Genomic DNA, 26,887 nt, shown 5'->3' with positions numbered 1-26,887 from the left:
TGCAATTCTACGATTGTTTAGCTATGTGCACACAGCACGTTTCTGATGCATTTCTGGTACAATTTTGTCACAAAACACAAGGTTGCAGTAACCATAAAACTAATTTGGGCATTTTTTTTTTTTGTTACTCCAATAGATTAGTTTATATTAAATTTTGATTAGGCAATTCTGAAAGCGGAGATACCAAATATGTATTTTATTTCATGGTTTATATTATCAAGTGGGCAAAAGAGGGGGATTTGAACTTTGTTTTAATATTTTTTCCATGTTTTTAACAACTTTTCCCCCCCCCACACTTTTTGCTACTTGAAGTTGCGATACTCCGATTGCTTGTGTGAATGACATCACTACGTCATGATAGGTGGTCCTTGTGATAAGGGTCACCCCCGTCTGTCATGACAACCCATCAGCACCCCATGGTCATGGGGAATGACATGCTCCACGCTGGCGCACATTAAATCCCGCTGTCAGAGACAGACAGCGGGATTTAACTGATTAACACTAGAAGTCACAGAAATTTCGAGCTCCCCCCCCATTCTAAAAGGTAGAAATGTTAAATGACCCCTCTCTGGGACTTCTAGTGTTAACAGGCGCAGGTAGATTTCTGATCCACACGCCCTGTTAACTTCACACGTCGGCATCAGCTCGCGTGTGGGAAACTGTGGGCTAGCTGCTCGAGCCCAAATCAAAGTGATAGACCTAACCTATGACATACTGGTACGTCACAGGTCAGGAATGGGTAAAGGGGTAACCTGACCCCTATCTTCCATAACGGGACAGGTCACATTTATAGATATCTGCCAAGTTACGAGAGCGGAGCTAGGTTAGTTAGCGCCTGAAAATAAAAAAGTTAAAAAGCACTGTTCTAGAACTTATTCGAAATTTTTATTGAGCTTGGCCCCAAAAAAAAAAAAAAAAACTAAAAACACCACACCCCAACTTTTTCAATTACATACTCAGTATAGTTTCTTGCCTGTGTTGTGTTACCCTGTTTTTATGCTAGGTCTATCCGATCGGAGCGTTTTATTGTTGGTTTTCTTTCTCGGATGAGATCCAATCCAGTTCTGGCATAAACCACTGGCCCTCACTGACTGCCCATACAAGCTTTATATACTTGGTGGACGATTGTTTCATGTCGTAGATTCAGTGTACAAAAATATCAGTTTATCTGAATAATGCACCAAAGAGCTGAAATCATACACAAACTAATTCCAAAGACCAAATTTATATTTGCTTTTTTTTGTTAACCAACTTTTACAGCAGGGCATTAATATCACCTATGCATAGAGATGTTAGCATTGTACAAGAATAAATTATTTAGTTGAAAGTATAGAAAGGAGAAAGAAAGGTGTTTGGTATCATACAGATTGATAGCCCGTGCGACTTTTCTGCCGTCCAATTAGGTAGGAGACAAAGACAAGTATTATAAGAAATACAAGAACAGCCCCCATTACGATTGGAATAAGAAAGCTCAGATCAGAGTCAGCAAAGCAATCTTCAGCTGTTGGGAAAAAGAGAGGAAAACATGAGAAGCAGATAAAGGTAAATACTAAATCGAGTATTCAGACATAGTTGAGGTCCATATTCCCTTCGTAAATTTTTTGCCCCCTAAAAAATAAAAAAAAGAGCCAACTTCATTTTTGCATTTACACCTGCTTTTTTTCTACTTTTTGGAGTATTTAATTTGCACTAAATTCATTTCATTTGCATCTTTAATATACGTGTCTTTGCCAATATTCCGGTTTTGTTTTCCCCAAATGTTTACGGCCAATTCATTAATTTTGACTTTAAAAAGTTACATTTTTCTCCTACGGATTGATTTTTATAAACACTGGACTTTTGTCCACAATTTTGCATAACATGCAAAACACTAAATATTTATATCTATAATTTTAAAGTACTGTATTTTCTGTTTTATATAAGACACCGGATAAGATGCACCCCAAATTCAGACCAAGGAAAGGTAGGGAAAAAAAATTTGGGTCAGTCTTGTAATCCGGTGGTGTTTTACCGGAGGGGGCAGTAGCAGTGGTGGAGGAGGCTGTGCTGGGACTGCAGCGGAGACTGGCGCTGCCATGCTGGGGCAGCTGTGCTTGGACTCGGGTTGGAGAGGCTGTTACTGCGGTGTAGGCTGGTTCTGCCATGCTGAGGCAGCTGTGCTTAGATTCGGGCTGCAGACGGTGAGGGCTTCAAAGAAGTGAGCGGAGTCTAATCAGATTGAGCTCTAGACTCCATGGCAAGCCAAGATCTCATCTGCGCAAGAGCCACCTCCAGGCACCATGTTCTTGAAGTCCAGTGGAGGAAGATCAATAGGCTGGAGGCAGCGCCTCCAGGCGCATTATTTAAAGTCCTTACCGCCCAACCCACTGCTCCGGTAAAACCGCCGAAGATCCCACACGCACCCCTCACTTTGCTCCAAAATTTTTGGGAGGAAAAGCGCATCTTATAATCCGAAATATATGGTACTTTTTTTTTCTGCACAGAATTCATAAATCACATACACCGTTATATGAATTTGCTGAAAATTTAAAAAAAAAACCCTCAAGATTAAAAATGAGGGAACCCACCCACAAATGAAGACCTAGACTGAAGAAATTTTTTTTTTATTTTACTATAATAAAAAAAAAAAAATTACAGAAGGGAACATAGACCTCAATTATTGCATAAAAACAATTCCTTACAGTGTTGGCATTCTCATCATATACAATATTAAATAGGTTGTGTATGCTGCGGACGGCCAACCACCTACTCAATTCGTTGGTCTGTGTTTTTGTTATCAATCAACGGCATCAGAAGAGACCAACTTGGCCGACTATTACAGAAGCCGCCAGTTTAGAGACCACGAGACCCTACCTTGATGGTTCATTTTAGGTTAGACATGAAGATGGTGGCAGAACACTAGACGTGTTTTTTGTTTTACCCCTACAATGGAGCTTTCATGAAATACAAAGATGTACTGATTCTTTTGCATCTTCTCTATATACTCGTAGAGACAAGATTTAATCACAATAGGTAAATAATTTGTGATACATTACTACCTGGCAGTGATTTTTGCCAATACATCATTGAACGCAATAATCAGAATAGAACACAACACTTGGGTGCACGACTGGCCTATACTTTATTAGCCAATATTGCCATGAGCTGGGTGGAGAGGGGGAAGATGTTGCTTTGTGTGCAAGTTTTATTCTTTCATCATGGAACATATAAGCATATATACTGTACATTTCCAAATATGATTGGCATTTCTCGTTTTACCAAAGAGTTTCCTCTAAAAACTGCTCTGCAGAATATTTTTTACATTTTTTTTAGCTTTGCTGTCGTGCAGTGTTGGGCTCAAGTTCGACCAAGTACAGCATCTGCATGCAGATCCTTCACTGTCTTAGTGTTAAGAGTGCGGAGACAGCTCCAAAAGGGCAGTGAGCATGTCTAAGTGTAAACTTATTTAACTCCAGGGATAACTAAACAGTTTTAAGAAAAACCTTAAAATGCAAATATTAAAAGGGAACCTGTCACCAGATTTGGCAACTATAGGCGGTGGTCACCACCACTGAACTTATATACAGTATTCTGGAACGCTGTATATAAAAGCCCAGGCCGCTGTGTATAACAAACATTTTTATAATACTCACCAAGGGGGCAGTCCAGTCCGATGGGTGTCGCTGCTCTCCAGTTCAGCACCTACTCTCTGCGGCGATCACCATCCTCCTCCTACCCATCCCAGTGTGGATGACTTGTCCTACGTCATCCACACATGCTGGCATTGTGGACTTGTGCAGGCGCACTTTGATCTGCACTCAGCAGGGCAGCTCAAAGTACTGTAATGCACAGGCGCGAGGAAAGGTTACAGACCGCTCGTGTATGCGGACTACAATACTTTGATTTGCCCTGAGGAGGGCAGATCAAAGTGTGCCTGTGCAGGATCTCCGTGCCGGCTAGTGTGGATGACATAGGACACATCATCCACACAGCAGGAAGGAGATGCCGAACTGTAGAGCAGCGACACCCATCGGACCGCACCGCCCCGAGGTGAGTATTATAGAAGGGGTTTTTTTACGTTCTACAGACCAGACAGGGTTCTTATATACAGCATTCTAGAATACTGTATATAAGAGCTCAATGGTGGTGGCAGGTTCCCTTTAACAGGCATGTCAGGGGAACAGACAGAGGCCCTCCAAAGTGGCAATGTTTATAGTGTAGTGCAAGTAAATCAGAATGTATGCAGTGCAGACAAGTGTAATGGTAAACTAACATTTATTGGAGCAGTGTTCATATAGCATAATGCAAAAAAACGATTAATACATACATTCCCAATAGAAGTGGTATACAGCGTGAAATACAGTCAGAAGAAAACAAGAGCTTACATTGTGGTGACTGGAGCTTTATTGAAAAGGGTTATACTACAGTATACAGCAAGCTGTGAAGGGATTTTCCCCCCACTCCCACACACACAGTGAAAAGTATTTCCAGCACTAATATTTTATCTTAGAATCCTTAAAAGTGTTGATATCCAGCAGAGCGCCGATTCCTGAGACCAATGAAATAAGCCACCATCACTAGGACTACAAGGACTCCCAAAGCTGCTCCCACGACTATTGGAACTGTGAAGTTTTGATCTGCAAAGCAATCTTCCGCTATGTGGAGGACATCAAACAAAAGAAAAAAATGGCTCACAATTCATACGCTGAAGGGATGAAATAGGTTTAAGGGAAAAAAGTGTTATGTTAATTGCACAAGTTACTGCTGCCGCCTTGTACTGATTTCTCCTCTTCAGATGATTCGCAATCCACTGTAGGTATTGATGGAGGTTCTGAGAAGGGATCAGTCCTAGTCACAATCAAAGTTTTTGCTTTTGAGTTAATTAACCTTCGTCCGGCTGAGTAGGTACAATTGTAACTATTCTGTTTTAAAATTGCAATAAATTTTTTTTTTTTTTCAAAAGCCGTAGAGAGCTGAAATTTCGTGACATCTCTGCAGTTTTGGTCCAGAATATATTGGACAAATTTCAATAAAATATCTCCACCCCCCTTCCGAGATAAGGGGTCGCAGTTAACGTAAAATTATGCAGCCTGACGAAGGTTAAAAAATAAATCTAGATCCTTTTGGAGCATTGCTGGTCACACATGCTCACTAACACTTCAATCACAGAGTTAACCCTCTTTCTTGTGATCAATGGGAGTCTCAGCGTTCATGTATGTTTATCACTTGTGATGCGCTAACACTACCATGCTCAGGGCTTGCAATGAGCAGTTGGATGCTCAGATGGGCATGACTCAAGCACCGAGTATATTGGAAGTCAATGGAGAACTCGAGCATTTTTCCAGAAAATCTTTGACAAAAATGCTGGAGTTTCCCATTGATTTTCATTATACCTTGGCACTCGAGTCACATCCATCTGAGTATCCAACTGCTTGTTATGAGTGCAGAGCTTGGTAGTGCACACTCATCACTAATCCTGTACACCGGCAACATGTTTATGGGGCAACTGACAGGATAAATGATAAACATAAATGATTGGTGGAACAAACATGGATCACAAGACCACCCTTGTGGGGTTGAAGCGTTGGTGAGCATGTGCGTCCATTGCTCCATTAACGGTTTATTAGTTACAGATCTTTAATAGAGCAGTGGTGAATGCACTCACAGGAGGCTTCGAGCCATCCAGTCTCAGGATGACAGAGGTCTCAGCAGTCAGACCCTCAGCAATCATTCATCATAAGTATAAGTGATCAATCATTACAATACATTATTAGGCTGTGCGCACACTGCAGTTTTCTCTAACAGTGCCTTCACAACAATGTCACATGAGCACTGTGGCAAGCAGCGGCCACTGTGACTATGTTCATGACTATGTATCATGTTCTACTTCCCTTTCAACGGGCACATATATTTTTATAATACGGTAAATTCCAGTTTGTCGAGAGCCACCTTGTGATTGCTACTGACAGTGATCTTGGGCTATATTTTGTCTTTCAGCCCATAAGACCTATTCAACTTCCTAACTTGATAGTCTCAAAAAAAAACAAAAACAAAAGCTAAATGGAAAAAGACAGATATACCATCTATTACAGAAAAGAAACGATAATGCTTCATAATAATGAGAGAAGTTTCGCCACTTTTAATAGATACCCAAAATACCAAAAAATTTGGGAAAGATGGAATAACCTAATGATAAACAACTCTATTTAAACCTGTTTTTTTTTTTTTTCCCTATCCCAGTTATATATTTAATAATTTATGTTTCTAAAATATCCTTGTGGTTATGATTGATCGATATGTTGTAATTTGGTGATTTCCAATAAGTAAAGAGGACAGATTAATAATAATAATAATAATAATAATAATAATAATAATAATAATAATAATAATAATAATAATAATAATAATAATAATAATAATAAATAAATAATAATTTGAATCCCACAGTTTTCATCACTCGGTTTTATTGTTTGGTTATAATTGTTTTTAATCATTTATAATCAATTTCACCAGATCAAAACCTTACATGTAAGACTTTCACGACATACAGGAGCACACGGACAGTTATCTTTCGTTAAATACATTTCATTACATTAGAAATCTGCAGTTGTCAGTTTATACTTTTGAGTTGACCAATGTAAAGATTAGATCTTATTTCACTAAATCAAAAACAAGGTGTAAATGTAGCAGTAAGTGCATGTGAGCGACAAGCATGCCCTTCACTTTCTATAAAAGGCAGAAAAATCTGTCAGACAGACAGGAGAGAGAAGAGCGATGATCAAGCCACGCACACTACCGATACATTGACCCCATTCTCAGGATCAGTGAGGTTCCAGAAGGGAGACCAACATTTAAAACATTTAAACACCTATGGACAGGTGATAAACGTAAATAAGATGGGTAGTCAATTTACAGGGAACCTGTCATGTTAGAAATGGGATCCTATTTGCAGGCCAGATGGAGCGTCGGACATTGATATATGTTTTTGTGGGAAAGGTTTACAATTTCATTCATTAAAATCCCTGGTGTTTGTGCAGGAGTCCAGTGGGAGGTGCTACTCAGTGATTAACAACTGTCTGCACAGTTCTACAGTGATGACTGTCCATCACAGAGTAGGCCCGCCCTCTTGACTTATGCATACAAACACCAGGGATATAAAGGGTAAAATACAAGTTACTGAATATTTTCCCACAAACCTATATATCATTCTACTCAGCTACTCCGTTGTACACAGATCTGACTGCACGTACTAATGACAGGTTCCCCGTCACCATGAGCTGGAAATCTCCTGTTACGAGACAAGAATTTGATTTTTTGCAAATCAATTTAAAAAAAACTAAACATTTAAAGAAGATGATTTCGGTACACAATCACTTTATTAAATAGGAGCGTCAGAGTAAATCAGTAATACACTGGGCCAGTTTAACACGATTAGGCTATGGGGGTTTTAGAGGTATGCTAAAAGATTTTACCAAAATATTTCAAAAAGATTTCAGTAAGTATACATATTCACACAATGACTGGTGGCTAATGGCTAGTCTATGAGATAAAAGGAAACAAAGGAAAAACAAAAACACACAAAAAGCCACTTAACCATAAAACACAAAGGGCCTTGCCAAAACATAGTATGGGTAAATGAACAAGTAACGGAAATGCTGTGGACTTCACAGAAAATATGCTGCGGATTACAGTACTAGCTATGGGCAGGAGATCCGAATAAATCGTATCCATACAATGTAGAATTTTCTGCAGAAAGGCGATTTTCGTGGTGGATTTTCACCCCTTTCAACATAGGGAGGTGAAATCCACAAACTGATAGCGATCTCCTGCGAAATTTGTGATCAATGTTATCTGCATTATATGCTATCACAAATAGAAAAAATTTGGTTTGCTGGCTAACCAATCGGAGCTTGGCTTTTATTTCCTAAACTGCTCAGGAAAAAACATGATTGGTTGCAGAGAACAAAATTATTTCTCCAATAGGGTCTCTGCCATTAACCAAGCCTGTAGAGCCTTGACTGGGATATGAGAGCGTTACCTGGATTCCAGTAGACCGTATCATTATGGGACCAATATTCTTATACCTGGTAGAGGTCTAGGGTTATTTGTGGATGCAGTGAGCGGTGGTACATTATACTGTATTAGGACATCAGATGAAATGTCAATGCCCTTACTAAAATGGCAAACTTAAAAAGGTAGTAACCAGGACTTTTAAGAAAAATAAAAGCCACAAAGTTCAAGACATATGGTTTTACTGCAAACTACCGTAGTTCTTAAGTCCACTTTATGGCCAAGTTTTAATGGGGAAAAAATACATACTGCGCTTGTTAAATTTGAAAAACAGACTTAAAGTGGTCATCTGTGACTACCAAGATGGCCAAAAGTCACTGCCTTACCCTACAAGATGTCTACATTTGGAATAAAAACAGGAGCAGCTGCAAAACTGAACAACATGGTCAGAACTAAAAACCAATGACCGGCTTCCCTTCTATTTTAGCAGCACTAGATGAGAATTTCAGTTGCACAACATTTTGACAAAAGAGAAAGGATGCCAACAACCTGCAAAACGGAAATGTCGGTGCTACAGAACTTGGAGCTCCACAACGGCTGAGGACATGCAAGTGGTCACAATTTGAAAAAAGTCAATAGTGGGAAAGACACATGTCGCAGATTGCACAAACTTCAAAAAGTGCAATATCAGAGGGCAGCGAGGTGACATTTATAGTGTCTGATATCCGGCATAGGTTTTTCTTCTACCAATTAAGTAAGCAATGACAATAATGATAACCAGGCCTGCAAGAGCAGCACCAATTATGATTGGAATTACAATGGAGTCGCTGTCGAGGAAACATTCAGAAGCTGTAGATGGGAAAAAGAAATTAAAATGGGTGAAAAAGAAAAAAAATAAATAAATAAATGAAGTATAAATGAAAGTCAAATCACATAGCCGGATTCACACATCCACATGTCACCGTCCATTGCATTGACCTACAACAAGTCTCCTGACCTGCACATCACAGCCTCAAAAACATGAAGGTCTTAGAATTTGGGTCAGAAGACCTGCGGCCGGTACGAACAGCGAAATCCAGATGCGAGAATCTAGGCTAAAACAAATCAACGTATTCAGAAGTCATATTCTTGGACTAGTAGAGTCACAGAAAAAAAAACAAAAAAAACTTAATCTAGATATAGCGAGTCTAAAGGTGGTGTCACACACAGCGACAACGACGTCGCTGCTGCTGTGTGTGACATCCAGCAACAAGCTGGCCCCTGCTGTGAGGTCGCCGCTCGTTGCTGAATGTCCAGCTTCATTTTTTGGTTGTCGCTCTCCCGCTGAGACGCACACATCGCTGTGTGTGACAGCGAGAGAGCGACGAAATTAAGCGACCAGGGAAAAGGAGCCGGCATCTGGCAGCTGCGGTAAGCTGTAACCAAGGTAAACATCGGGTAACCAAGGGAAGACCTTTCCCTGGTTACCCGATATTTACCTTCGTTACCAGCGTCCGCCGCTCTCACGCTGCCTGTGCCAGCTCCCTGCTCTGCACACGTAGCTGGAATACACATCGGGTAATTAACCCGATGTGTACTGTAGCTAGGAGTGCAGGGAGCCAGCGCTAAGCAGTCACAGAAAATGGTGACTTAACAGCGACCTCATTGTCGATGTTGCTATGTCTGAACCCAGCATTAGTTACGCTGAGAAAAGGAAAGCCTTATCAGAAATTATTGATTGTAGCGACAGTTCAAACCAGAACTTTACATACACTATCTAAAAAGACACATTCATGTTTTTCTCACCATCTGACATGAAATCAGAATAAACCTTTCCCGTTTTAAGTCAATTAGGAACCAAAATTATTTATATTTGCCAAATGCCAGAATAATGAGAGAGAGAATGGTTTAAGGCATTTGAATTACTTTCTGTAAAGTCAAACGTTTACATACACTAAGTACTATGCCTTTAAACAATATGGGACAGCCCATATGATGTCATGTCTTTGGAAGCTTCTGATAGTTTTATTAGCAAGATCTGAGTTAGACACACACCTGTGGATATATTTTAATGCATACTGGAAACACATTGCTTATTTGTGTAGCATCATGGGAAAGTCAAAAGAAATCAGCCAAATTCTCAGGAAGAGAATTGTGGACTTGCACAAGTCTGGTTTATCCTTGGGTGCAATTTCCAGATTCCTGAAGGTACCTCATTTATTTGTACAAGCAATTGTACACAAGTACAAACAAGATGGGAATATCCAGCCATCATACTGCTCAGGAAGGAGACTGGTTCTGTGTACCAGAGATGAACGTGCTTTGGTCAGACATGTGCATATCAACCCAAGAACAAAACCAAAACAAAAACTTATGAAGATGCTGGTGGAAGCTGGTAAGATTGTCTCATTAGCCACAGTGAAACAGAGTACTGTATCAACATGGTCAGAAAGGCCACTCTACAGGAAGAAGCGATTACTCCAAAAGAAACATAAAAAAAGCCAGAGTAATGTTTGCATATGCACACAGGAAGAAAGACCTTAATTTTTGGAGACACGTCCTGTGGTCTGACAAAACTAAAAATTGAACTGTTTGGCCATAAGGACCATCGTTCCGTTTGGGGAAAAAGGGAGAAGCTTTCAAGCCTAAGAACACCATCCCAACTGTAAAACACAGGGATGGCAGCATCATGCTGTGGGGCTGTTTTTCTGGAGGAGGGATGGTGCACTTCACAAAATAGATGGCATCATGAGGAAAGAAGATTATGTGGCAATACTGAAGCAACATCTCAATAAATCGGCCAGGAACTTAAAGCTTGGGCGGAAATGGGTCTTCCAAAAGGACAATGACTAGAAGCATACTGCCAAACTGGTTACAAAGTGGCTTAAAGGATAAAAGTCAATATTTTGGAGTGGCCATCACAAAGCCCTGATCTCAAATCTATTGAAAATAGGAATTACTACCTACCGGTAATGATGTTTCCAGGATCCATCATGACAGCACCACAGGAGTTGCTTCCTCCGCCCTCTACAGGGACAGGAACACAAGAGGTTAAAAACCCCTCCCCCTCCCAACCTCTCCAGTGGCTTTTCAAGTACCACACCAGGATGGGTATAACACCACGTTTATTCATGCTTGAGCTACATACAATGTAAATGAACACGCAGTAGAAACAAAGGGCGGGAAATAAGGGTGCTGTCATGATGGATCCTGGAAACATCATTACCGGTAGGTAGTAATTCCTATTTTCCAGGACCACATGACAACACCACAGGAGAATACCAAATTAATTCATTCTTAGGGGGGGGGGGGGTGACTACTGCCTGGAGCACCTTCCTACCGAACGAGGTCTGGTGGGAGGACAGAATATCCAACCTGTAGTGTCTACAAAAAGTGTTGTGACCTGACCAAATGGCAGTTTTGCAAATCTGGCCTAAAGAAGCTCCCGCCCTTTCTACCCATGTGGTAGATAGTGATCTAGTGGAGTGGGCTCTAAGGTGATCTGGCGGGGTCTTACCCGCCAATTGATAGGTTGAGGATATTGTGGACCGAACCCATCTAGACAGGACAGCCTTAGATGCCGATTTGCCTCAATAATTTCCCCTAAACTGAAGGAATAAGGTGGAGTCCAATCTCCAGTTCCGGGTGGCCTCCAAATAGCTCAGTACTGTTCGCCTCACATCCAAGGAATGCAGCCGCTGTTCCTCTTGGTTCGTGTAGTTGTGGCAAAAGGATGGCAAAACTTCTTGTTCTAGGGTAGCAGAGGAGACCACCTTGGGGCGAAACGTCGGATCAAGTTTCAGCACAATCCTGTCATCCAGGACCTGAAAATACAGCCCGCTCTGCCGTGGTGATGGCCACTAAAAACACCGTCTTGAAGGACAAATGTTCCATCGAAATGGTAGATAAGGGCTCAAAAGGGAGAATCACAAAGGCCATTGAGCACCAAGGTCAGATCCCAGGGAGGCACTGTGGGCCGAATTGTAGGGCGAAGGTGCTGAACCCCTTCACAAATCAGGCAATCCAGGGATTGGACGCCAGTGGAATGTCAAAAAAGACGCTGAGCGCTGATATTTGGACCTTCAAAGTGCTAGGCGTAAGACCCTTGCAGAAATTTCTTCCAGATTTTCCCGTAGATGGTCCGGGTAATCTGCTTACGACTTGCCTGGAGTGTAGAGATGACATCAAGCGACAAGCCTTTCCGTCTCAGGAACCGCCCAACAAGATCCAGGCCGACAGCTGAAGTTGAGCCAGGCCCGGGTGAAGCACTGGACCCTGGCTGAGGAGATCGTCCATCAGGGGAAGGAGAACCGGATCTGCAACTGACAGGTTTCTGAGTAAAGAGAACCAGCTCCGTTTGGGCCAAAACGGGGCTATGAGAATCACATGGGCGCCGTCCTGTTGAATCTTCCGGAGTACCCTGGGGAGCAACGGCAGGGGTGGAAAGGCGTACACCAGTCCCATGGACCAAGGCTGGGCCATGGCGTCGATCGCAGCCGGAGCATCCCGGGGATTCAGAGAGAAGAAGATTTGTAGTTTGGCATTGGTCCTGGACGCGAACAAATCTACCTGGGGTGTACCCCATCTTTTGACCAGATCCTGAAAGACACTGTCCTTCAGCTCCCATTCCGATGGGTCGATCGTGCGCCTGCTAAGGAAGTCCGCAAGATGGTTGTCCGAACCCCTGAGATGGATAGCCGAGATGGAGAGAACCGTGCGTTCGGCCCACTGAAAGATCCGTGATGCCAGAGCCTGCAGGGGCGGGTGGCGAGAGCCCCCCTGATGACGAAGGAATGCCACCGCTGTAACATTGTCCGAGAGGACCCGAACATGGCGACCGTGGAACAAGGGAGGAGCCGCCTGTAGAGCCTGCCAGACCGCTTGCAGCTCCCTGAAATTGGACGACTGGGTTGACACCTCCAGGGGCCACCTGCCTTGAAAGTAAAGGGAGTTCACATGGGCGCCCCAGCCCGTCTGACTGGCATCGGTTGTGACCGTGACGGAGGGCAAACCGTCCCACAGAACGCCCAATTGAAGATTTTTCCTGCACATCCACCATCTGAGACCTTGAATGACCTGAGGGGTCAGGGAAATCTTGCAATGGAGGGACCAGCGGGACCCCACAGTGTAAGACAGGATCAGCTTTTGGAGTGGCCTGGAGTGAAATTGACTCCAGCAAACAAATTGGATGCAGGAAGTCATCATGCCCAGGATGCTCATTGCCTCTCTCACGGAGCACTGGTTCTTTTGGCCGAAGGTCCGGATTTTCGACCTGATGTCGACTACTTTTTGAGATGGCAAAATGTTTGCGCATCGGAGTCCAGAAGAATGCCCAGAAACACCTTTCTCGTCTCCGCCCTGAGATTGGACTTCTGATAGTTTATGATCCAGCCGAGGGACGTCAGCAGAGTCAAGGTGGCGGCGATCGTCCAGGAGAGCTCCTCTGGGGAATCTGCCAACAGCAGAAGGTCGTCCAAGTAAGGGACAATGGACACGTTGGATCTTCGCAGGTGCGCCACAACTTCCGTCATTATCTTCGTGAACACCCTGGGGAGCAGAAGAGAGACCGAATGAAAGGCACCGGAACTGGAAATGATACATTACTCCATCCCTCTCTAACGCAAACCTCAGGTATTTCTTTTGTACCGGACCCACCGATTGAGGGGCTTCAAATTTATGATCGTCCGGAATTCTCCGGAGGGTTTGGGAACAGAGAATAGGGAAGAATAGTGGCCCTGGAACTGTTCTGAGATCGGAACAGAGAGGACTGCTCCGGTGTGTAGTAAGGTATCCACATCCGACCATAGGCGGTTGGCAAGGGACTGCGACTGCGGTTTCGTCAGGAGGAATCTGGTTGGGGGGGGTTCCTGAAAATTCTATCCGTAGACCTTCCCCCACCACTTGAAGGACCCATGGATTGGAGGTTATCTGTTGCCAGGTGCCCATAAACTGGCTGAGCATCCCCCCGATAATGGCGTCAGGATCTATCCTGTTTCCTGCGGGGTTCGAAGTGGGGTTGCCTATCTGAGACGCCCTTATGGAAACCCCACCTGCCCGTCTTACCCCTAACCTTATAGTCCTGCCTAGCGGGCCGAAACCTCCGGGAGGGAAGGGAACGTGGGGGTCTAACCTCCGGGAAACTGCCCTTTTTATCGGAAGCCTTTTCTAAAATTTCACCTAGAGCAGGACCGAACACCCGGGCACCTGAAAAGGGGAGGGAGCACAGCTTATTTTTGGACGCTCTGTCACCACACCAGGTTTTCAACCATATGGCCCTGCGGGCAGAATTAGTAGGGGCCTCATTCCTGGCAGAAAAACGCACAGACTCAGCGGAAGCATCTGCCATGAATTCTGTTGCCAGCTTTAGCATAGGAAGGGATTCCAAGATGGCGTCTCTAGGGACGTCATCCCGAACCTGAGTTTCCAGGTCCAATAACCAACGGGACATAGACTGAGCCACGGAAGTAGCGGCAATGTTGGCCTTAATGGTGGCTGCAGAAGCCTCCCAAGCTTTTTTAAGAAGGCCATCAGCCTTCCTATCCATGGGGTCCCGGAGACCTGAGGAGTCCTCAAACGGAATTGACGTCTTCCGTGCGACTTTTGCCACGGGAACATCCTCCCATTCCTTGATGTCGTCGGGTTCAAACGGCAGTCTGGCTTTGAAGTCCCTGGGAACAAGCAGTCTTTTCATGGCACGCACATGGTGATTTACTGGAAAAGACCCTGTGGCGCTGAGACCGGAGCCCCCCAAACATTTCATCCTGTATGGTCCGTGGCTTTTCCGTATCCTCCACCATCATAGTTCTCCGTACGGCACGGAGTAACTCATCCGTGTCACCTGCGGAAAATAAGTAACGCCGCTCTTCAGGCAGGGGGCCCAGGACCTAATCTTCCCCTGGGGAGTCGGAGTTCCTGGACATCTCATCTTCCTCTGAGGACTCTAACAGATGGCGTGGACGTTTTTGTGCAGGAGGCGCCGGGGGCTCTGGTGGGGGGACGTGACTTGCAACGACAGCCTGAACCTCCTCCCGTATCATGGGCCTCATGTCCGACAGGAGGGTAGTCTGCTCTTCAGAGATCAGTTTCGTAATACAGGTCTTGCAGAGCTTTTCAACACAGGTGTCAGGGATTAATTATAAAACTTAGCTTTTAATTTTTCAGTTAAAATTGTGCAATATATTAAAAAAATACATAAAGGATCACCCTGCGGGTAACCAAAGGTCCGTACTCCCACACAACGTCAGGGTACCTTTGGACGATTACCATCAGGGGGTAACCACCCTGTATGTTGGGGATCAATGGGGTCAAGTTGTCAGTATGCAGGTAAAAGTATCAGGGATAAAGGACAATGGTCCCACTACCATATATACATGTATTTTTGGATATAGCAATCCCATAGAGACAACAACATACAGCTTTGACCCCTTTATCACATGTCCAACACATGGGTAAAGCAAGAGTAAGGAAGGATCTCACCCATTTAGATGGTCTTCCGATGCTTTAAACAGCAATCTCTTAGTAGGAGGGGTCACAGCGGGGCTTGAAATCCGGGCTTGATGTAACTTGCCCTAAACCCCCTTGACTCCCGTCCTTACAAGGACGGTCCACATCTGAGCCCATGACCTTGTATACAAAATGCCCCACATGCCTCCCGACGCGTTTCGTCACAGATTGTGACTCCTCAGGGGACCAAGCATGGATGAAAATGAAAAGGGCCAAGAAAAAGAGGATTGTGTGGCACCTGCAGGGTCCACACCCCAAATGCTGCAAAAAAATTGCAGCATTTGGGGTGTGGACCCTGCAGGTGCCACACAATCCTCTTTTTCTTGGCCCTTTTCATTTTCATCCATGCTTGGTTAAAAGCATGTTTTAAAAGCTAAGTTTTATAATTAATAAAGCTAAGTTTTATAATTAATCCCTCACTGGTGCTTTTTCACTAACCTTAATTGTGAGCATTGTCCCTGTGGAAACACCAATTGGTGGTTCCTTTGCTACTTATCACAGGTGTCAGGGAGTTTAACATCACACACTGCACAACGTTTAACTTTAGTGGTACATTTCTTTTTGGGGATGGTGCCAGAACCCACAGAAGAACCTCCACCCTGCAAAAAAGAACAAGGCTCAGACAAGTCTCCCGGCTACAGGGCAATGAAACCCTGAAGGGCTGACACTTACAGAGACCTGGGCATCCTTAGGGGTTTTAGTGTCTGATTCCTTTTCAGCCATCACAGGCAGTGCTGGAGCGCAGCCTAACTAAACACAATGTTTTTATTACCTGAGTGAAGGGGCCAGGTCGCAGTCCTGCCATCCGAGTTCAGTTTTGAAATTCGCGCCAATTTCCCGGGGCCGCACTAACCCGGAAACCGGAAGTGCGGCGTCCGCGCATGCGTTCTCCACGCTGTGCCCGGAAGTCTTGCGTGGCTGGAGGCAGGAGGCCGAGAGCCCTCCCCTCGGAGGGAAGCGGCAGGCGCCGGGAGCTGCAGCTCGACCGACGTGGCTGAGTGACCCCGGACAGCGAGGTGTCGGCCTGGGGCGTCTTGACAGGCCGGAAGGAGAGAGAGCGAAGCCCCCCCTCGATCCACCTGGACCCCGTACATCCCAGTAAGTTCCTACGTCCATCCTGTATAGGGACATGAAAAACACTGGAGAGGTTGGGAGGGGAGGGGTTTTTAACCACTTGTGTTCCTGTCCCTGTAGAGGGCGGAGGAAGCAACTCCTGTGGTGCTGTCATGTTGTCCTGGAAAATGTATGGGTAAAGCTGAAAAGGCAGGTGTGAGCAAGATGACATACAAACATGGCACAGTTACATAAGTTTTCTCAGGAGGAATGGCCCCAAATTCCTACCAACTATTGTGAGAAGCTTGTGGAAGGATATCCAAAACATTTCACCCAAGTTATACAGTTTAAAGGGCAATGGTACCAAATACTAATGAAAATGTAAACGTTTGACTTTGCAACCAGAAATAATAAAAATGCCTTAAAACATTCTCTCTCTCTCTCATTATTCTGGCGTTTGGAAATATAAATAATTTTGGTTCCTAATTGACCTAAAACGGGAAAGGTTTATACTGATTTCATGTCAGATACTGAGAAAAACATGCAGATGTGTCTCTCTAGCTAGTATATGTAAACTTCTGGTTTCAACTGTAAATTTTCCAGAATTTCAGAGGGTATGGTAGATATAAGTACAGATTATATGGGATCTAAAACTTCAAATTCTAATCGTTTAAATATGCACTATAACCTAAAGATGCCACATATACCATCTGTTAAGAAGGCCAGAAGTGACCATTCACCAATAGGCATACATTTTATGCCAACGGCAAAATTAATGGCCAAGCTTTTTAGAAAATTAGGCTGATGGTGGTGCATTCCGAGAGACCACATTCTTATAGAATTCCATGTATTCCTGCAGGCATCCCAATTCTTGCACACCCTATGAACAGTGTTGTGCGCCTCTTACCTGGTGGCACTAACTTTTTTTGTTTTTTTAACTAGACAGGAACTCTTCAAAAATGGGTTGGGCTCGGTGTGACTCTCTGAAGTCTCGTCACATTTGTATGTTTAATAGAAAGGTGCAAAAGGGGCGTCAAAAATAAGGTATGTGAATCAATGGCAACATTTTTGTTTAAATATCTAATATATAGAAAATATATTATCCTGCCAAATTACGATAGCAAGGGTGTCAAGAGGTTTGGGATAATTCATGGCTATACATACACTGTGGATCTAGGCAAGAGCCCAGGCACAAGGCCATGTTACGGGTACACAGTACTGCACCAGAAGGAATATCAGGGACTATGCTGTACCCTTGTGTGCCCATATATTAAACCAGTTCAGAGATAGGTATATGATAGATACGAGACAGAATCTTTAAGCAAAATTGTGACACGTTTTATTCCACAGGTAACTCAGTGTAAGGTCTCCTACAGACATCAGTGATTTTTCTTGTGCCAAAACAGTGTACGTGAACAAGTCTGAATAAGGCCCAAGAACATGAAAAGTAAAGAATCTTAGGAAGCCACTTCACTTCTAACATGGACATCTAACGTCAAGTTGGGCTGAAGCAGAAAACAATTTTATCTTAGTAGTGATGGGCGATCCCAGGCTGCAAAATTCGGGAACTCCATGTAAATATCTGAAATCGGCCATCCGGATTTTTTTTTATGGAAAAAGAAAATAGGGATAAGCAGGAGTGTTATACTTACCGAGTCTACTGCGCAGCTGTAACACTACTTCCGGGGCCACTTATCACACTCATGCATATTCACTGCTTTCCCCTGCCGACAGGCAGTCATGGCATGTCTGATAGGTTGCAGACAAACCACGCTGCTACCCTTTGTGACTGTGTTTGATTGCTTGAACACACACACACACACACACACACACACACACACACACACACACACACACACACACACACACACACACACACACACACACACACACACACCTATAGTGGGGTAAAAATAAAATAGTTGGCGGAGGGTCCCCCCCATATGATACCCAGCACAGGCTGCAGCCCTGAGAGCCATGCACTTATCTTGGCTCTGCTTCAAAACAAGAGAGGGACCTCATGGACATTTTTTATTTTAATTACATAATTAAAATAAAAAAATGGCATGCTGTCCCACCCCCTTAATTTTGATACCCAGCCAAAAAAGCTGGGGGCTGGTATTCTCAGGCTGGGGAGAATAACAGTTATTAGGCATTTTTTTTTTTAACCAGAAAGAAGGGAATTTTGTTTACTTACCGTAAATTCCTTTTCTTCTAGCTCTAATTGGGAGACCCAGACAATTGGGTGTATAGGCTATGCCTCCGGAGGCTGCACAAAGTATTACACTTAAAAGTGTTAAGCCCCTCCCCTTCTGCCTATACACCCCCCATGCTCTCACGGGACACTCAGTTTTGGTGCAAAAGCAAGAAGGAGGAAAAAATTATAAACTGGTTTAAAGTAGATTCAATCCGAAGGAATATCGGAGAACTGAAACCATTCAACATGAACAACATGTGTACACAAAAAACAGGGGCGGGTGCTGGGTCTCCCAATTAGAGCTAGAAGAAAAGGAATTTACGGTAAGTAAACAAAATTCCCTTCTTCTTTGTCGCTCTATTGGGAGACCCAGACAATTGGGATGTCCAAAAGCAATCCCTGGGTGGGTAAAATAATACCTCGTAATAGAGCCGAAAAAACGGCCCCTTCCTACAGGTGGGCAACCGCCGCCTGAAGGACACGTCTGCCTATGCTGGCATCCGCCGAAGCATAGGTATGAACCTGATAGTGTTTCGTGAAAGTGTGCAGGCTCGACCAGGTAGCCGCCTGACACACCTGCTGAGCCGTAGCCTGGTGCCTCAAAGCCCAGGGCACGTCCACGGCTCTGGTAGAGTGGGCCTTCAGCCCTGAGAGAACCGGAAGCCCAGCCGAACGGTAGGCTTCGAAAATTGGCTCTTTGATCCACCGAGTCAAGGTTGATTTGGAAGCCTGTGACCCTTTACGCTGGCCAGCGACAAGGACAAAGAGTGCATCCGAGCGGCGCCGAGGCGCCGTACGAGAAATGTAGAGTCTGAGTGCTCTCACCAGATCTAACAAGTGCAAATCCTTTTCACATTGGTGAACTGGATGAGGACAAAAAGAAGGTAAGGAGATATCCTGATTGAGATGAAAGGGGGATACCACCTTAGGGAGAAATTCCGGAACCGGACGCAGAACCACCTTGTCCTGGTGAAAACCAGGAAAGGGGCCTTGCATGACAGCGCTGCTAGCTCAGACACTCTCCGAAGTGAAGTGACTGGTACTAGAAAAACCACTTTCTGCGAAAGGCGTGAGAGAGAAATATCTCTCATTGGCTCGAATGGTGGTTTCTGAAGAACATCAGCATCCTGTTCAGATCCGAAGGTTGTAACGGCCGCTTGTAAAAAGGAACGATGTGACAAACCCCCTGCAGGAACGTGCGTACCTGTGGAAGTCTGGCTAGGCACTTCTGGAAAAAACACAGAGCGCTGAGACTTGTCCCTTAAGGGAGCTGAGCGACGAACCCTTTTCCAGTCCAAATTGAAGGAAGGACAGGGAAGGGGGCAAGGCAAATGGCCAGGGAGAAAAAACCCTGAGCAGAGCACCACGACAGGAATATTTTCCGCGTCCTGTGGTTAGACCTTGGCGGACGTTTGTTTACTAGCCTGTCTCATAGTGGCAATGGCTTCTTGAGATAATCCTGAAGACGCTAGAATCCAGGACTCAATGGCCACACAGCCAGGTTGAGGGCCCCAGAATTCAGATGGAAAAAATGGCCCTTGAGACAGCAATTCTGGTCGGTCTGGCAGTGCCCCCGACCACAGATCCGGGACCACGACCTCCTCGGCCAGTCTGGAGCGACGTGGATGACGCGGCAGCAGCCGCGGCAGTCTGCCGTGATCTTGCGTAACACTCTGGGCAACAGTGCCAACGGTGGGAGCACGTAAGTAAGCTGAAACTGCGACCAGTGTTGAACGAAGGCGTCTGTCGCCATAGCTCTGGGATCTTGAGACTGTGCCATGAACGTCGGAACCTTGTTGTGGTGCCGGAACGCAATTAGGTCGACGTCCGGCATGCCCTAGTGGCAACATATCTCGTGAAACCCGTCCTGGTGAAGGGACCCTTGCTCTGCGTCCATGCCCTGGCGACTGAGAAAGTCTGCCCCAAGTGTTCCACGCCTGGGATGTGAACTGCGGATATGGTGGAGGCTGTGGCTTCCATCCACAGCAGAAGCCGCCGGACTGTAAGCCACCGCTGTGGAGTTGTCCGACTGAACTCGGATCTTCTTACCTTCCAGCCACTGCTGGAACGCTTTTAGGACGAGATACACTGCTCTGATCTCCAGAACATTGATCAGAAGCGAGGACTCAATGGTGAGTCCACGTACCTTGAGCCCTGTGGTGGAGAAAAATTGCTCCCCACGGAAACCTACTCACGTCCGTCGTGACCACTGCCCAGGATGGGAGAAGGAAGGAATTTCCCCTCGACAATGAAGTGGTATGCCTGAGAGAGGGAGACGTTCCTGTTGAGGAATGTCGGTTTCCTGTCTCCTTGCGTAGGAGTCCCTTTAGGACGCTGATGAACACTGCGTGAAAGGGACTGCCCCCATTGCTGCCACCATCTTCCCGAGGAAGTGCGTGGGGCGCCTCAAGGGGAGTGACTGACCTAGAGATTGCACCCCCGTCTGTAGTGAACGGTGTTTGTTCAGCGGAAGCTTCACTATCGCTGAGAGGGTATGACAACTCCATGTCAAGATATGTCAGCGATTGGGCCGGTGTCAGATTTGACTTTGGAAAATTGATGATCCACCCGAAAGTCTGGAGAGTATCCAGAGTAGCGGTGAGGCTGTGCTGGCATGCCTCTTGAGAGGGAGCCTTGACCAGCAGATCGTCTAAGTAAGGGATCACCGAGTGACCCTGAGAGTGTAGGATCGCAAGTACTGCAGCCATGATCTTGGTGAAAACCTGTGTGGCTGTCGCCAGGCCGAACGGCAGTGCCACGAACTTCAGGTGTTCATCTCCGATGGCGAAGCGCAGGAAGCGCTGATGCTCTGGAGCAATAAGTACGTGGAGATAAGCCTCCTTGATATCGATCGATGCAAGGAAATTTCCTTGGGACATTGAGGCGATGACGGAGCGGAGGGATTCCATCCTGAACCGCTTGGCTTTTACATGTTTGTGGAGCAGTTTTAGGTCCAGGACAGGACGGAAAGATCCGTCCTTCTTTGGGACCACAAACAGGTTGGAGTAAAAACCGTGACCCTGTTGCTGAAGAGGAACCGGGATCACCACTCCTTCTGTCTTCAGAGTGCCCAGCGCCTGTAGAAGAGCATCGGCTCACCCGGGAGGCGGGGATGTTCTGAAAAATCAAGTCGGAGGACGAGAGTTGACTCTATCCTGTGACCGTGAGACAGAATGTCTCTCACCCAACGGTCCTTAACCTGTGGCAGCGAAATGTCTGAAAGGCGGGAGAGCCTGTCTCCGACCGAGGATGGGGTGTGAGGGCCGTAGGTCATGAGGAAGCCGACTTGGTGGCGGCACCTCCGGCGGTCTTTTAAGGGCGTGCCTTAGACCGCCATGGATCGGAGTTCCTCTGACCCTTCTGAGGACGTTTGGGCGAGGAGAATTGGGACCTGCCCGCGCCCGGAAAGGACCGAAACCTCGACTGTCCCATTCTCTGTTGGGGTAATCTTGGTTTGGTCTGGGGTAAGGATGTTTCCTTTCCCAGGATTGGTTGATTTCATCCAGCCTCTCACCAAACAAACGGTCGCCAGAAAATGGCAAACCGGTTAAGCACTTTTTTGGAAGCTGAGTCTGCCTTCCATTCCCGAAGCCACAAGGCCCTGCATATTGCCACCGAATTGTCGGCTGCAACCGCCGTACGGCACGCAGAGACCAGGACAGCATTAATAGCGTAGGACGCAATGCCGAAGTTTGAGAGGTTACAGACGCCACTTGCGGCGCAGACGTACGTGCAAGTGCGTCAATTTGCGCCTGACCCGCTGCAATAGCTTGGAGCGCCCATAGGGCTGCGAATGCTGGAGCAAAAGGCGCGCCGATGGCTTCATAGATGGATTTCAACAAGAGCTCCATCTGTCTGTCAGTGGCATCCCTGAGCGAATCCCCATCTTCAACTGCCACTATGGATCTAGCCGCCAGTCTAGAGATTGGAGAATCGACCTTGGGACACTGAGTCCAGCCCTGACCACGTCAGGGGGGAAGGGATAAAGTGTATCCTTAAAGCGCTGGAAGAAACGCTTATCCGGACAAACTCGGCGTGTCTGGACTGCCTCCGAGACGTCAGAGTGATCCAGAAACCTACTCGCTGTACTCTTGGGGGACCTTGAGAAGGTGACCCTTCTGCTGGATGAACCTGAGAGAGAAACATCCAGCATCATTTTTATGGACGCAATAAGAGCATTCACTATGGCGTCCGCCTCAGGGATATCAAGGTAGAGAGCGGCATCAGGATCAGAATCCTGATCAGCCACCTCCTCTTCTGATACAGAGAGTCATTTCTCTGAGACCCTGAACAATGTGAAGAGGTCGAGGGGGTGTCTAAGCGAGCTCGCCTAGGCGGTCTGGGACTGCGGTCCGTGTCAGAGCTTCACCCTGGGACCTATGAGACACCCCGGGGGAACATTGTTGTTCCAACTGAGGGGAATAGAGGGCAGTGATTGTACAGTGCCCATGGTCTGAGATACCAGTCTGGACTGCCAGCTTCTAGTATTTTAGCCATAGTCTCAGAAAGTCTGTCAGTAAAAACTGCAAACTCCGTCCCTGTCACCTGGATCTGTTTGGTTGTTGTCCCTGGGACTCCTTGAGCAGAGGCCAGAACAAATGCCACAGGGGTCCACCATGAGGGTCAATGGAACCTGCCGGTTTGCACATGCAGCGCTGGCAGCTCAGTAAGCCTGTGTTTTGTTGCCCCTTGAGCCACACCACAGGGTATATGACCAGAAAATTGACTGTGCACCATACAGTGTAAAGTATAGCAAAGATATAAACTCTAAACACACTACTACACCAGTGAAATCAGCACCTCAGGTGCTGCTTACCGCCCGCTGAAAGCGGTTGTGTGGCCCCCTGAACTCGTGCCTGGGTCCCCCAGAGTTTGTCTCCCCTCTGCAGCGTCCTAGGAGCTGACAGTAATGGCTGCCGGCGTCCTGAGGAGATGAGGGAGTCGTGGGCGTGACCGAGAAAGTGCGGGAGTTGGAGTCACAGTGTGCACAGTGAGGGGGGTGGAGTATGCAAAGCATGCTCCAGCCCTCAGTGCTGCTCGTCCTGTGCAGCGTCCCGCCCTTCCCCTGACTGGCAGGGCTGAGGGCGGGAAGAACGGAGACTAGGCCCAAAAAGCCGGGGACTCTAGTTATAAGCGCGGCCGCCGTAAAAGCGCGGCCAGCGCAGAGTCCCCAGCGCACTACAAGTCCCAGCCGCGCCTCAGTAAAAACAATGGCGGCGGCGGTCAGCGTGGCCGTCCCCATACACAAATACACTCAGCACCGCTGCAGTGTATAGTGGCACCAAAGGCGGTCAGCGCCGCAGTCCCCGGTGCACTAGCACACCCAGCAATGCTGGAGTGCTGCTGTGCGCGGTCCCCACGGGGACACAGAGTACCTCAAAGATGCAGGGCCCTGTCCCTGATCGATACCCGGCTCCTATCCAGCAGGCTCCTCAGGAGTTGTGGATGGAGCACGGCCTCAGTGCCTGGAGACCGATCCTGGATCCCACTTCACCCAGAGCCCAGAGGGGGATGGGGAAGGAAAAACAGCATGTGGGCTCCAGCCTCCGTACCCGCAATGGGTACCTCAACCTTAACAACACCGCCGACAAAGAGTGGGGTGAGAAGGGAGCATGCTGGGGGCCCTATATGGGCCCTCTTTTCTTCCATCCGAAATAGTCAGCAGCTGCTGCTGACTAATCTGTGGAGCTATGTGTGCAGGTCTGCCTCCTTCGCACAAAGCAAAAAAAAAAAAACTGAGTATCCCGTGAGAGCACGGGGGGTGTATAGGCAGAAGGGGAGGGGCTTAACACTTTTAAGTGTAATACTTTGTGCAGCCTCCGGAGGCATAGCCTATACACCCAATTGTCTGGGTCTCCCAATAGAGCGACAAAGAAAAGAAGATTTGGTGCAGGAATGTGGTGTATAAATTTCAGCATCAAATTTGCATCTCTTGGCAAAAAAACAAAAAACAAACGGTTTTCAGCCAGGAGATGCAGGTCTGTGAACTCTGTTCACCTGAGGTTAGGTTACTGAGGTCAGTTTACCTGCGGTCACAGGTGAGGTACTTGTGGGAACCTCTAGCTGTGTCGCAGATAAACTGTGACAGCTGTGGCTCAGTCAGGCTCTGCCTGAAGCCCACAACGCAGAGAGAGGTAGAGAAGGGTTTTCATATCAGATTTCATGTTTTCTTATGCCCGACGGTCCTGAGGAAGGGAGCTGGGCCTCCTGAAACGCGTAGACCTGTGCAAAATAAAGATACATTAATCATATCATATGAACAGTGATCATTGGCGCGGCATATGAAAACCCTTCTCTACCTCTCAGTTATCTGCCGCTTGGGTTGCTGCTGCCTTGGTCAAGTTTTCCATGCGTTTACAGTAGTTGTGACTTTCACAACTCCATCTTGTGAGTATTATTGCTCCCTTACCTCACCCCACATATATTGGGGTAAGACCCTATTTGCGCTTTCGTTCCACAGCTCTTTACATTTTGAAGTCCAAAACGGGTTCTGTGCACGTGCACTGTGATTTCCATATGTACAGGTGCATCTCAATAAATTAGAAAGTTAATTTCAGTAATTCAATACAAAAAGGGAAACACATTATATAGAGTCATTACACACAGAGGGATCTATGTCTATATATTATATATAGTCATTACACACAGAGGGATCTATTTCATGTGTTTATTTCTGTTAATGTTTATGATTACGGCTTACAGCCAATGAAAACCCAAAAGTCATCTCAGAAAATTAGAATATTGTATAAGACCAACTGAAAAAATGCTTTTTAGCTCAGAAATGTTGGCGCCTACTGAAAACTCTGTACAGTAAATGGCTCAATACTTGGTCAAGGCTCCTTTTGCATGAATTACTGACTGCATCAATGCGGCGTGGCATGGAGGCGATCAGCCTGTGGCACTGCTGAGGTGTTATGGAAGCCCAGGTTGCTTTGATAGCTGCCTTCAGCTCGTCTGCATTGTTGAGTCTGGTGTCTCATCTTCCTCTTGACAATACTCCATAGATTCTCTACGGGGTTTAGGTCAGGTGAGTTTACTGGCCAATCAAGCACAGTGATACTGTGGTTATTAAACCAGGTATTGGTACTTTTGGCAGTGTGGACAGGTGCCAAGTGCTGCTGGAAAATGACATTTCTATCTCGAAAAAGCTTGTCGGCAGAGGGAAGCATGAAGTGCTCTAAAATTTCCTGGTAGACGGCTGCGCTGATTTTGGTCTTGATAAAACACAGGGGACCTACACTAGCAGATGACATGGCTCCTCAAACCATCACTGATTGTGGAAACCTCACATTAGAGCTCAAGCAGCTTGGATTGTGGCCTCTTCACTCTTCCTCTGGAGTCTGGGACCTTGATTTCCAAATGAAATGCAAAGAAGGGAATTTTGTTTACTTACCGTAAATTCCTTTTCTTCTAGCTCCAATTGGGAGACCCAGACAATTGGGTGTATAGCTACTGCCTCCGGAGGCCACACAAAGTATTACACTCAAAAGTGTAAGGCCCCTCCCCTTCTGGCTATACACCCCCAGTGGGATCACTGGCTCACCAGTTTAGTGCAAAAGCAAGAAGGAGGAAAGCCAATAACTGGTTTAAAGACCAATTCAATCCGAAGAAACATCGGAGAACTGCAACCATTCACATGAACAACATGTGTACCGAAAAAAACCCTAAGAAAACAGGGCGGGTGCTGGGTCTCCCAATTGGAGCTAGAAGAAAAGGAATTTACGGTAAGTAAACAAAATTCCCTTCTTCTTTGTCGCTCCATTGGGAGACCCAGACAATTGGGACGTCCAAAAGCAGTCCCTGGGTGGGTAAAAGAATACCTCGTGGTAGGGCCGTCAAACAGCCCTTTCGTACAGGTGGGCAACCGCCGCCTGACGGACTTGTCTACGTAGGCTGGCGTCTGCCGAAGCGTAGGTATGCACCTGATAATGCTTGGTAAAAGTGTGCAGACTCGACCAGGTAGGTGCCTGGCACACCTGCTGAGCCGTAGCCTGGTGCCGTAATGCCCAGGACGCACCCACGGCTCTGGTAGAATGGGCATTCAGCCCTGAGGGAACCGGGAGCCTAGCAGAACGGTAGGTTTCAAGAATTGGTTCCTTGATCCACCGAGTCAGGGTGGATTTGGAAGCTTGCGACCCTTTACGCTGACCAACGACAAGGACAAAG

The 26,887-nt window shown here is 46.2% G+C and overlaps 1 protein-coding gene across 3 annotated transcripts in view; it reads right to left on the bottom strand.

Annotated features, from left to right (window-relative positions):
* Nucleotides 1-288: 288 nt before the first annotated feature.
* Nucleotides 289-26,887, bottom strand: part of LAMP2 (lysosomal associated membrane protein 2) — a 91,374-nt gene continuing 64,775 nt past the window's right edge. Inside the window, exon 9 of one of the 3 annotated variants that reach the window (XM_075323899.1) lies at nt 289-1,501. In XM_075323899.1, the coding sequence (XP_075180014.1) occupies nt 1,359-1,501 (143 nt within the window). In that variant the 3' untranslated portion in view covers nt 289-1,358. Of the gene's footprint in view, nt 1,502-4,360; nt 4,635-6,426; nt 8,839-26,887 lie in introns of those variants that run through there. The other 2 variants (XM_075323902.1, XM_075323901.1) reach the window with 2 other exon arrangements.

This window comes from Anomaloglossus baeobatrachus, chromosome 9, assembly GCF_048569485.1.
Source record: "Anomaloglossus baeobatrachus isolate aAnoBae1 chromosome 9, aAnoBae1.hap1, whole genome shotgun sequence".
Taxonomy (NCBI): Eukaryota; Metazoa; Chordata; class Amphibia; order Anura; family Aromobatidae; genus Anomaloglossus; species Anomaloglossus baeobatrachus.
Note: the sequence above shows the minus strand (reverse complement) of the source record. Positions and strands in the feature narration are given on the sequence as shown.